Consider the following 12,567-nt stretch of genomic DNA (forward strand, 5'->3'; position numbering starts at 1 on the left):
CATTGAAAATAGTAAGCATGCATATCCATATCACAGTTGTGAGGGTCATACCATACAAAATTGTTCTGATTTTTGAACTTTCGTGTAAAGAATGATGGATGGCAATGAGATGGAATTTTAATAAGAAGTTCTTGAAGAGGAAGAATCAGATATTTATGCATCTGAGGGTTCTTCCAAGGGAGTTTACAATGACAAGTGTCCTCTAGTCATCACACTAAAAGCTCGTGTGGCAGAGAGAGTAAATGCTAAGGTGGTGATCACACCCCCGTGTTCAATCCATTATAAGGATAATAAAAAAGTCCCTTGGAGATACGAGTGCTAGATGGATAACGTGAGTGCTTCAGAGATCACCAAAGGAGAAGTGGATAAGGTAGGCCATTTTACCAGAAGTGGGAGATGTTATTCTGCCAATCGGACCAAAGAACCCGAGAAAAAAACTGATGTCGATAAAGGGAATAAAGTAAAAATACTACTAAAGATTATAAGTCGATCATTAATGAACCTATGATGAAAAATGAGGTTATAGAGTTTTTAAAATTTCTAAACATAGTGAGTATAGCATCGTGGAGAAGTTGCACAAGATGCCTACTTGCATCTCGATCTTAGCTCTTTTACTAAGCTCTGAGGCACACCATAATGCTTTGTTGAAAGTCTTGAATCAGTCTTTCATGCTGAAGGATGTACATATGGAAAAGATAGATCGATTGGTTACGAATATCCAAGCAGGTAATTTTATATATTTTTTTATGAAGAGATCCCATCCGGGATGGTTGGCAATCCCAAAGCCCTACATATTACCATCAGGTGCAAGGAGCATGTGTCATCCCGAGTGGTAGTTAATAATGGCTCTGTGCTAAATGTAATGCCATTGGTGACCCTTAAGAAGTTGTCGGTCTACAGTACACACATGAGGAATTGACAGAGTATCGTTCAAGATTTTTACGGAACAAAAAGAAAGTGCTGAGGAAGGTTGATATTTCTTTAACCATAGGCCCGTCCACTTACGAGGTCGAATTCCTTGTCAGGAACATTATGCCGACCAATAATTACCTATTGGAAGGGCCTTGGATCCACCAGGTAGGAACCGTGCCATCCACACTAAATCAAAAGCTCAAATTCGTAATTGAGGGAAAACTTATATGTATTAATGTTGAGGAATATACCATTTCTTCCGTGTCTACTACCTCTCCATATGTTGAAGTGGAGGAAGAAGCGGTTGAATGTTCTTTCAGATCCCTAGAGTTTGTTAATGCCACTTTCATGGCTGAGGGAAAAAATATATCAAAGCCTAGGCTTTCCAACTGTACCAGAATGGAATTAAAGATGACTCTGGGAAGGGGAACCAAGGTTGGAAAAGGGCTAGGGAACCGCCTACAGGGATCTGTTAATCCATTTTTTCCCATTATCAAAAGAGACTGCTTTGGTCTTGGATATATCACCCAACCTTAAACAAAAAGTTGAAAGGTATTCAGAAGAGCCAGGAAATGAGGAGAGTAAGGTTAGTCGGGGAGGATATTAAATGGGAGCTTATGACTTTTCCACCGCTATGTGATACATTCACATCCGGAGGCCATATGTTTCAGGGAGGCCAGCCAACTAAGGAACCAATTGTTGAGAATGCCTTGGGGATTTTGTCATTAATGTGATATCGGATGATAAGGCTGAAGAATGAAGAGATGTAGGCAACTATCCCGCACCACCAGGCTTCATGGTAAACAATTAGACTGCAGAGGAATTACTTGCAGTTTATAAAACTTTTTCAGAGTAATGCAAAAAACCTTCCCTATAGTCTAAAATCTGGGGCAATATGTGATCTTTTTAAAAGGGTTAATCTACTTGTTTTTTAATGTTCAATGAAAGATGCATTCCTATTAATTCAAGAAGTGGCAAACATTCTCTAGTGCATATTTTTTTCATTCTTTATTATATATATATATATATATATATTATTCTATTTTAATATAGGATAGATTCTCCCATATGTGTATATGTATATATATCTTCTCATTCGTTATTCTTTCAGGACCTCTGGTTTCAATATTATAAATGTTAATGACACTGACCCGGAGATTAATTTTGATATGCCCATATATCAAGGGAAATAAAGGGTTATGATAATGATGAGGAATGTGACTTACCTTCTAAACCACTAAAAATGGTGGAAAGAAAAGATAAACAGATTCTTTCTCATGAATAGCCCATTGAAATTTTGAAATCTGGGATTAGAAAAAAATAAGAAAGAAGTAAAGATTGGTACCACCCTATCTGCTGAGGGACAACTGAGGTTGATTAAACTTCTTTGATAGTACAAAGAGGTGTTTGTAGGTTTAGATACGAAGTTGGTGGTACACAAATTACCGATAAAGTCAAAATGTAAACCGGTATAACAAAAGCTCATAAGGATGAGACCTGAAATGCTATTGAAATTTAAAGAAAAAGTAAAGAAGCAATTCGATATTGGATTCCTTAAAGTAGCCAAGTATCCTAATGGGTGGAAAATATCTTTCCAGTATCGAAGAAGGATAAGAAGGTTCGTATGTCTGTTGACTACAGAGATATTAATGGGGCGAGCCCGAAAGATAATAATCCTTTACCACACGTAGACACACTGGTGGATAATACTACTGGAAACTCCCTATTTTCATTCATGGATGGGTTCTCTGGTTATTATCAAATAAAAACGCATCCATAAGATATGGAAAATACTACATTTGTCACTATTTGGAGCACGTTTTGCTACAAGGTGATGTTTTTGGGCTAAAAAATGCAGGGCAACATACTAGAGAGCCATGGTAACACTGTTTCATGAAATGATGCATAAAGAAATAGAATTTTATGTAAATGATATGATTATTAAGGCTAAGACATAGGAAAAACACGTCGATAATTTGAGGAAACTCTTCCAAATATTAAGAAAATGTCAACTAAAACTTAATCCAAACAAGTTTACCTTTAGGTGATGTCTGGGAAACTTTTAGGGTTTATAGTGGGCAAAAAAGGGATTGAAGTAGATCCGGACAAAGTCAAAGCCATTCAGGATTTACCACCCCCACAAACACAAAAAGAAGTTTGAGAATTTTTTAGGAGATTAAACTACATCGCTCTGTTTATTTCACAATTAACTGAGAAGTGTGATCCCATTTTTCGCCTTCTCCATAAAAATAACCCAAGGGTATGGACCTATGATTGCCAAAAAGCTTTCGAAGCAATAAAGCGGTATTTTTCAAATACTCCAGTCTTAATGCCACTTATCTTAGGCAAACCATTAATTTTTTTACTTGTCAATCTTCAAGAATTCAATGGGGGTGTGTATTAGGGCAGCATGACCAAACCGAGAAAAAAGAGAGCAATCTGCTACCTCATCAAAAAGTTTACTGATTGTGAGGCAAGGTACTCACCGATCGAAAAGTTGTGTATTTTTTGACTACTCGAAGGCTTAGAAAGTATTTTTTGTATCACACTACTTGGTTAATCTCTAGACTTTACCCTTTGAAATATCTAATGGGTGTACCTGCTCTATCTGGAAGATTGGCTCGCTGGCAGATTTTGTTGTCCGAGTTTGAAATCTAGTATGTGAGCCAAAAAGCAGTTAAAGGGAGTGCTATAGCAGATTTCATTGCAAGCAGGGCTTCTAAAGAGTATGAACCGCTGAACTTAAATTTTTTAGATGAATATTTGATGGCTATTTTAACTGAAAAGGTGGTTTTACTGATGAACATTAGAAGTTGAATTTAATGGTGCCTTGAATGCCTTAAGGTAAGGGTTGGGGTAATTTTGGTCTCACCTAGTGGAGAACACTATCATGTCACCAGTCAACTGAATTTTAATTGCACAAATAACATAGTTGGGCATGAAGCGTGTATTTTGGGTTTTAAAGCTACCATCGAACGTAAAGTAAAAACACTCAAAGTATATGGGGATTCGGCTCTAGTAATTTATCAACTTAGAGGTGAATGGCAAATAAAAGATCTCAAGTTGGTGGAATACCATAAGTTGGTCCTAGAGATTATCAAAGAGTTTAAAGAAGTGATATTTCATTACCTACCCATAGAAGAGAATCATATGGCGGATGCTCTAGCCACTTTGGCAGCAACCTTTAAAGTAAATGAACATTCAAATATGATGCCTATTGAGATACAATCTTATGAGTATCCAGCACATTGTTATAGCATAGAGGAGGAAGAGGATAAAAATCCTGGTATTATGATATTCTGCAATACATCAGATATCAAAGTTATCATGAATGCAACTAAGAATGAAAAAATAACTATTCAAAGAATGGTTGCAGGGTATGTGCTCGATGGCGAGATCTTGTACAAGAAAAGTCATGATCATGTTTTTTAGGTGTGTGGATACAAAAGAATCCAAAACAATAATTAAAGAAGTGCATGAGGGAGTATGTGGAACTCATTCTAATAAATATACAATGACTAGACAAATAATGAGATTTAGGTATTATTGGTCGACATTATAAATCGATTGTATCAATTATGCCAGAAAATGTCATAAGTGCCAGATTTATGGAGACAAACTCCATACCTCTCCACACCAATTGCACGTGATGAATGCTCCGTGGACATTCTTTATGTGGGGCATGGATGTCATTGGGAAAATTTCACCCAAAGCTTCAAATGGTCATCGTTTCATCTTGGTGGCAATAGACTACTTCACCAAATGGGTAGAAGCGGCTTCCTATGCAAATGTCACTCAGTCAACAGTCTACAAGTTCTTAAAGAAAGAGATTATTTGACGATATGGGTTACCTAAAAGAATCATCACTGACAATGCCTTGAATTTAAATAATAAGATGATAGAATCAGTATGTAAGTAGTTCAAGATAAAACATCATAATTCCACAACTTATCGCCCGAAGATGAATGTGGTAGTAGAGGAAGCCAATAAGAACATCTAAGGGCTCATAGAGAAAATGACTAAGACTTATAAAAATTGGCATGAGAAGTTACCATTTGCTCTGTTTGCCTATCATACTTCATTAAGGACATCAAATGGGGCAACTTTATTTTCTTTAGCCTATATAATGGAAGTTGTGTTACCCATCGAGGTAGAAATTTTGTCACTTCAAGTGTTATCAGATGTTAAGCTAGACGAATCAGAATGGGTACAAGCTAGGTATGACCAACTAAATATGATTGAGGAGAAAATATTAAAAGCTATCTGTCATGGGAAAATGTACCAAAAAGGTATGATGAGGGCACATAATAAGAAGGTTCGCCCACAAGGGTTTCATCAAGGAGATTTGGTACTTAAGGAGATTTTGCCAATTCAAAAGAACTTCAAAGGTAAATGAATGCCAAATTGGGAGGGTCCATATGTTGTGAAGAATGTTTTTTTTGGAGGAGCTTTGATCCTTACCAATATGGATGGACCAGAGTTGCCTAACTATGTGAATTGTGACGCTGTCAAGAAATACTTCCCCTGAAGAAACAAAAAAAAGGAAAAAATGAAAAAAACATAAAAAAATGAAATGAAAAAAATGAAATGAAAAAAATGAAAAAAAAAATAAAAGGGGTTTAAGATGAAAACCCGTAAAGGGCATCTTGAAACCAAAGAAACTCTCAAGTTGAAAACTCACAAAGGGCAGCTTGATAATTATTCAAATTTAGGATATATGCATAGTGGAGGTCCTGAATTAGTTTTGAAGACTTGAACAGTGATGTCAAATGGTGGTCAGGGTTAGGACTATAAATTGAAAAGACTTAATGAAGAATACGTGAGATTCATATACTAGTTTACGGCATCCAACATTCGAGGAATTCGATAGTACAGGGAGAACTTCACACCCTTTCACATTGTCACAATTCTCAAGATCCCTTTAACAGAAGCTACTATCGAGTCATTATGTGGCGTGCCAGTTCAAAAGCATTCGTACTATTGGTATATGAGGACGCCTACTTTATTTTCTTTTGATTTTTCCAGTTAAACATTTGTCATGTATTTACCCAAGAAAAACTCTTTACATTTATATAAATAAATAAAAAGAGGTATTTTTCTTGTTAAAACCATGTTGTAAGCATCCTAATTTGAAAATAAAAACATGCATATTAACTTGGGAAACATGAGATCTTTATGTATTATTGTATAAAAAGTTTTGGAAAAGTGGTGTTCCGAAGCTAAGAAATGGCTTTAGCATGAGGCGTATATGATGATGGGCCATATAAAGTTAAAACCTTGGGTTGCACGTAAAAGCTCAACAGTCAAGGGTAATCCAAGATGTTTGTCGCTGACCAAATAGTTGGTCATGATTAATGTGTGGATTCAAGTGAAGAGAATCAAAGGCATGATCGACCAAAGAGTGTCTAATCAGAATTGGCAGTTGGGATGAGCTGATGTTGATTTTTACGCCCAAGATTTGAAGGAATTACAAGGAGGAGGACGAAAGAGAGTTCTCATTTGAAAAAAAAATACCCCAAAAAATGCATTGTTCCATACATTCTAGGCATAAATAGGGTCATTACATTCATAAAATGCATGATGATGATAAATGCAATTAAGTACTTGCAGGTTTTCCAAAAGGAAAGGTTGGAGATGTCGAGACCCAACATAAAAAATTTCTTGAAGAAAACAGGAACAAATCTACCTCGATTCAATCTTCCTTGAAGAATAGTTGAATGAGCCAATGTCTCCAGATCTTATTTTCCTTGAAGAAACAGCGAAACAGATCCCCTCTTTCCATATTTGACCTTCCTTGAGTAGTAGTGGAACAAGTTTGGTTTAATTCAACCTTCCCTGAAGAACAGTGGAATGAATTAACGTCTCAAGATTTATTTTTCCCTGAATAAGCAGTGAAATAGATCCCCTCTTTCCAGATTTGATCTTCCCTGAGTAGCGGTAAAACAAGTCTGCGTTGATTCAATCTTCCCTGAAGAACAGTGGAATGAATCAATGTCTTCAGATCTAATTTTCCCTAAAGAATTAGCGGAACAAATCTTTTTCTAGATTTGATCTTCCTTGAGTAGCAGTGGAACAAGTCTACCTCGATTCAATTTTTTCTGAAGAACAGCGGAATGAATCAACGTCTCCAAGTCTGATTTTTCCTGAAGTAGCTGCTGAACAGATCCCCTTTTTCTTGATTTGATATACCCTAACGAAGCAGTGTAACAGATCTCTTTTCAGACCCTATCTTCATAAATCTCTCTTGAGATATTCATTTTCAGTCTCATTTGAGACAATATCAGATCGCCATGTACATATTTGATTGGGCGAAAACTCATTGTCTCTTTGCATTTACCCTATTCTTGTTAAAACGAGAATGGGCAAAGAGGGGCAGCTGTCGACACTCGTTTTTATCCCAACATTATTATTATTATTATTATTATTATTATTATTATTATTATTATTATTATTATTATTATTATTATTATTATTATTATTATTATTATTATTATTATTATTATTATTATTATTATTATTATTATTATTATTATTAATTATTTTTATTGTATGCCTTTACAACAAACCCAATCGGGCCACAAAAATCAGAACCAAACCCAAAACCTAACAAAACTAAACCCAGAACCCATTACACCCAAGTCACCCAACTGGCCCAATCCTCCACAATCGGCCCATTACCCAAAGAAATTAGTGTTTTTCAAACCTTGACCCCATTTAGCCACCAACCGCCGTCGTCGCCAGATGAAAAGCCTATCATCGCCATCTCTACCAATCATCTACCACCGCCTTGCTACTCCAATCCCCATCCGTCACCGCTGCCACTAACCACACACCTGTAATCGTGCAAGGAAACCATCACACGCCACCCCAACCTCTGCAACAAGTAACCACACCACACGTAAAGTTGTAATGATTTCATTTTTAATGATGATAAATCTCTAAAACAAGGGTTATAAAAACCCAAATAAGTTGTTGTAAAAAGGGTTCCCCTTTCGATTTTCCAGAAAGCAAAGAAGCAATAAAAAAACAGAAATATTCAAGGTATCCTCTTTTTATTATTTACTTTTGATTTTCAAAAAAACATAATAAAATAAAAAGAAATAGGCTTGCATGAAACAAAAATAAAGGAGACAGGTTATATTTAGAGTTACCTTGGAGTCTGGAGTTAAGCCAAAGGGGTAGTTCGTGGAGTGTGCAAGATCCAAAGAGTTGAGGATCTTTGAGGGTTTTTAGGGAGATTTTTAAGAGGTTTCGACCTTAGATATAGGCCTGGGGATATATATCGGGGAGTTTAGAGCAGTTTAGGTTTGATTTAAGGGTTTCGATTACCGTGTATGACAGCCGGAGTTGTGCCTGGGGATATTTAGACCTTAGATTTTTAAGAGATGATTTTTTTGTTTTTTTTTAAATTCGGTTGAAATAAAAAAAAGAATTATATAAGAAGACTTTAGGGGAAAATCATGCATAGTTTCTTCCATTTTAAGCTTATTTTTATAAAATAGTCACCTGTAAGGACCAAATCTGTTATTTACCCATTTTTATGTATGATTTATAATTCTTGTGATATTTTTCGTTTAGTCCTCCGTAGTTTAGCATATTTTTGCATGTTAGTCACATGTAGGGACCGAACTTGCTATTTACCCATTTTTATGCATGTTATATTTTTTAGGGTTATGTGCTTCTTAGTCCCTCTATGTTTAGCGTGTTTTTGCATTTTGATCATATTTAGTGACTGTTTAACTTTTTTAAATGTTTCTGGAAGGATTAGGTAATTTACCCAATTTTCTTTTAAAGCGTGTTTTAGGCTAGAAAAAAAAAGAAATAATTATGAAATGGTCCCTCTAGTTTCATCATGTTTATATTTCAAACTATAATATGTTTTATTTAATTTAATTTAGACATGCAATTTTATTTTATTTTAATTTGGTCCCCATGTTTTATATATTTTTATCCTTTGTAATTTTAGCACTTAATATTAAAATGTTCATTTTAGTCACTTTTGCACTTTATTTTGTTTTAATTTTTGACATGATGATTTGTTTATTTATATTTTAGTCCTATTTGCTTGTTGTTTTATTTTAATTTTTGCATGTTGCTTGCATGTTATTTCATTTTAGTCATTAATTAGTTTTGCATGATACCCTCATATGCATTTCTTGACTCGAATCAAAATAATTTGAATAAGGGTAATATTCGTTTTTTTAATATTGTTGTAAAGTGACTATCTTAAAGTATAAGAAATTTACTTTCGATCGTTTTAAAATGAAAGTCTATCCCATTAAGCGATACGAATTAAATTGAATTCATTTTAAAATTTGGGGATTGAGAAAATGATCATGTTCTTTTAATTAAGTTCACCAAGAAAAGACTGTTATATCGATTCTAAGGTCTCGTTTGATGTATTTAAATAATTGAACATCCTTATTCTCATTAAATGTTGGTAAAATAATTAATTAATTATACTTGTTTGATGTATGCTTTTAATTTGTTTTATTTTTGCACGTGTTTTTCAATGAGATTTCAAAATAAATAACACTCGAATAATATTGAAAACAGTAATATCCTTTCATTTTGGTTGGAGTAATAAATGATTGCTTAAAGGCATGAGAGGTCATTTATTCTTGATTGGAAATAATCAGATATTATCGAATCAATATTGAATTTTAAGATGAAATAGTGATATCTCTTCATTTCGATTGGAGTAATAAACAACTACTTTAAGGCACGAGAGGTCATTTATTCTCGATTGGAAATAATTAGATATTATTGTTTTCTCTCGAATTAATATTGAATTTTAAGACGAAATAGTGATATCTCTTCATTTCAATCGGAGTAAGAAATGACTTCTTTAAGGCATGAGAGGTTAATTATTTTCAATTGGAAATAATTAGATATTATCATTTTCATTATTAAAATTATTTTGTGTTTCTATTTTGAATTAATATTGAACTTTAGGATGTAATTATAATATTTTCTTTTTTCAATTGGAGTAAGAATCGACTACTTTAAGGCATGAGAGATAAATTGTTCTCGATAGGAAATAATTAAATAGCATTGTGTTTCGTTCTAAAATCCAAAGAATATTACTTTTATAGGATCTTAAATTAAATTAGACTCGAATTCTTAAATTTCATTTCAAAAACAACTAATTAATCGACTAGGTATCAATTTAGGGTGTTGTGGGGTGTTAATCCTTCACCACACGTAACCGACTCCCGAACTCAACTTTTTTATAATGCAGACGGCACATTTGTTGTTTTAATTAAAATTAACATTTTTAAAATGACAAATATTTTTTGTGTTCTCAATCACACCCTAATCAAATGTTGGTGGTGACTCATCGAATCACGTTTTATTCTTAACGGGTCACTAAATTATTCGAAACGAGTCCTTTTAAAAATCGTTTCGACAGGACTGTTGAGATTTCCAAGTCAAAATTCGAATAGTTTAATCTTATGGCTATGCCATTGAGGCATACTAAGTACAACATTCTTTTCTGGTTTGGAATCCCTACTATATTGGCCTATAACATATCACTAAACAATGAGAAATTCTTATATAATTTGGGTTGAATTGAGTCATCACTAAACAATGAGAAATTCTTATATAATTTGGGTTGAATTGAGTCATCACTAAACAATGAGAAATTCTTATATAATTGGGTTGAATTGAGATCGAGACATTAATTAAACTGATATAAACTAAAAAGTTATAAATAGAATAATATTATAAGGGATAAAGTAAAGTAAAAAAAATACAACAATTGAAAAATAAGTTTAAATATAAAAAATAATTAGTAATCAAATTAACTTTAAAATATAAATCTTATACTTTTTTTATATCATGAAGGAAGCTAAAGAGTTGTCTTGTTGTAGAAATCGTAGTTCTCCTTGATAGTACTTAGGGTGTAATTCCTCTTACTCTAAAAAACCCAATGAATTATATACAATTACTTAATTAAAAATAAAGCATCTATAATTACTATTATTTTGATTAAGTTAAAGTGATTATAAAGTAATAATTGTTTTAAATTATTTGACAATGAATGTTCAATTCATTTCTTTACGTCATTGGTGCTCGAATTCATGACCTGAAACAAAAATAATTCTTTCTTTTATACACTAAGGTAAATTAATTCATGCATTTATAGTAGTTGTTTTTGGTAAGAGATGGTGGATGCTTAAGGATTAACAACCAAAGGTATCTTGAATATATCTATAAATAATGGAAGTCGTATGAGGTGTACTTTGACTACCCAAAGTGCCAAACCCACCCTCACCGGACCACATCATAGCCCTTTCTTCCCACCTTCTCCCAACCAAAAAACAAACCCACCTCTTCTTCTTCCTTCCATCTTTCTCCTGGAGGACGAAAGGGAAACTCAAAACTTCATGAACGTAGAATCCTTCTCTGAGCTCCCCTTTATCCGTCCCTCACCTATTAAAGACAAGGGTATCCGTTTGTTTGGCAAGGAATTCGGTGGCGGTGGGGGTGAGTCAGCTACTGCCAGCAACGACTCGGACTCAGCTGAGGATACGATCAAGGAGAACGATAACAATGGAGGAAACAGAAGAAGATTCGAGTGCCATTACTGTTGCAGAAACTTCCCCACTTCCCAAGCTTTAGGTGGTCACCAGAACGCTCACAAAAGGGAGCGCCAACACGCCAAAAGAGCTCACCTTCATTCGGCAATGGTGCACAGCTCCTTGTCCGATGCTCATCTTTATGGACTTGTTATCCACAGGCCTGCTTTGAGTTACCCTTCATGGAACACTAGGTTTCATGGCAACCAAAGCCCCACCATCAATGGCAGCCCACTAGGACTGTGGACGATTCCTTCCACGCTTCAAAATAAATCCTCTAATTTCAATAGTGAACTCTCATCAGCATCATCGCATCCGTTGCCTTTGTTTTCCGGCGATGTATTGAAGCCACCTTCGCAGGTTGTTGCTGCTGCTGCTGCTGCTGGCGGCGGTGGTTCAACTTCCCAGGATCGGTACGTTTATGAACGGAAGCCAAGATTGCAAGACCATGTGAGTTTGGATCTACATCTGTAATAATTCAGTACTAACCTAGATTTAAACGATAAAAAAACAAATCTTTGTTCTGCAAATTGAGGCGATTATATATATTTGCTAGCACACAAATCTTTCATTTGTTCTTCTTCCTTTTTCAAAAAAAAAATTTTTGATTTTACTTTATATATATGATTTTATATAATTTGGCCAATATATCTGCACGTGTGCCTAAATCTATACCTTGTCTGCCTGTAACAAGAATAGAGGGTGAGAGTAAGTGATTTAGGGTATTTTTTTCTTTTCTCTTAGTTTTAGGGTTTCATTCTGATTAATTTACATCGACTTATGTCGTACATCTGATTTTAATAGGTGAGTTTGTTAGTGAGAATTTTATGCATACACAATACCTCGAACTCAAATCTTCTTAAGCGATATCATACTACTCTCTACTTGAATCAACCTTATTAGTAACGTATGAGTATTTTTAATTCAATACCGCCGACAGGAAAATGAAAACAGTTTAAACATGATCATATGTAGATAATTCATAAGAATTTTTTATTATCATATAAATAATATATGCATATATATGCTTTTTTCTCTGCATTAATTCCTTTTTTCTTGGCAATTTCATATA

At 34.3% G+C, this 12,567-nt stretch overlaps 1 protein-coding gene across 1 annotated transcript; it reads left to right on the top strand.

Moving 5' to 3' along the window:
- The first annotated feature begins 11,147 nt into the window (after window positions 1-11,147).
- On the top strand, window positions 11,148-12,022 carry LOC120169459 (zinc finger protein 8-like). The gene has a single exon (XM_039177596.1). It carries the CDS (start codon window positions 11,148-11,150, stop codon window positions 11,967-11,969), a length of 822 nt encoding a protein of 273 aa, XP_039033527.1. The 3' UTR covers window positions 11,970-12,022.
- The last annotated feature ends 545 nt before the right edge of the window (window positions 12,023-12,567 follow it).

Source organism: Hibiscus syriacus, unplaced genomic scaffold (assembly GCF_006381635.1).
Source record: "Hibiscus syriacus cultivar Baekdansim isolate YM2019G1 unplaced genomic scaffold, ASM638163v2 tig00111769_pilon, whole genome shotgun sequence".
Lineage (NCBI taxonomy): Eukaryota > Viridiplantae > Streptophyta > Magnoliopsida > Malvales > Malvaceae > Hibiscus > Hibiscus syriacus.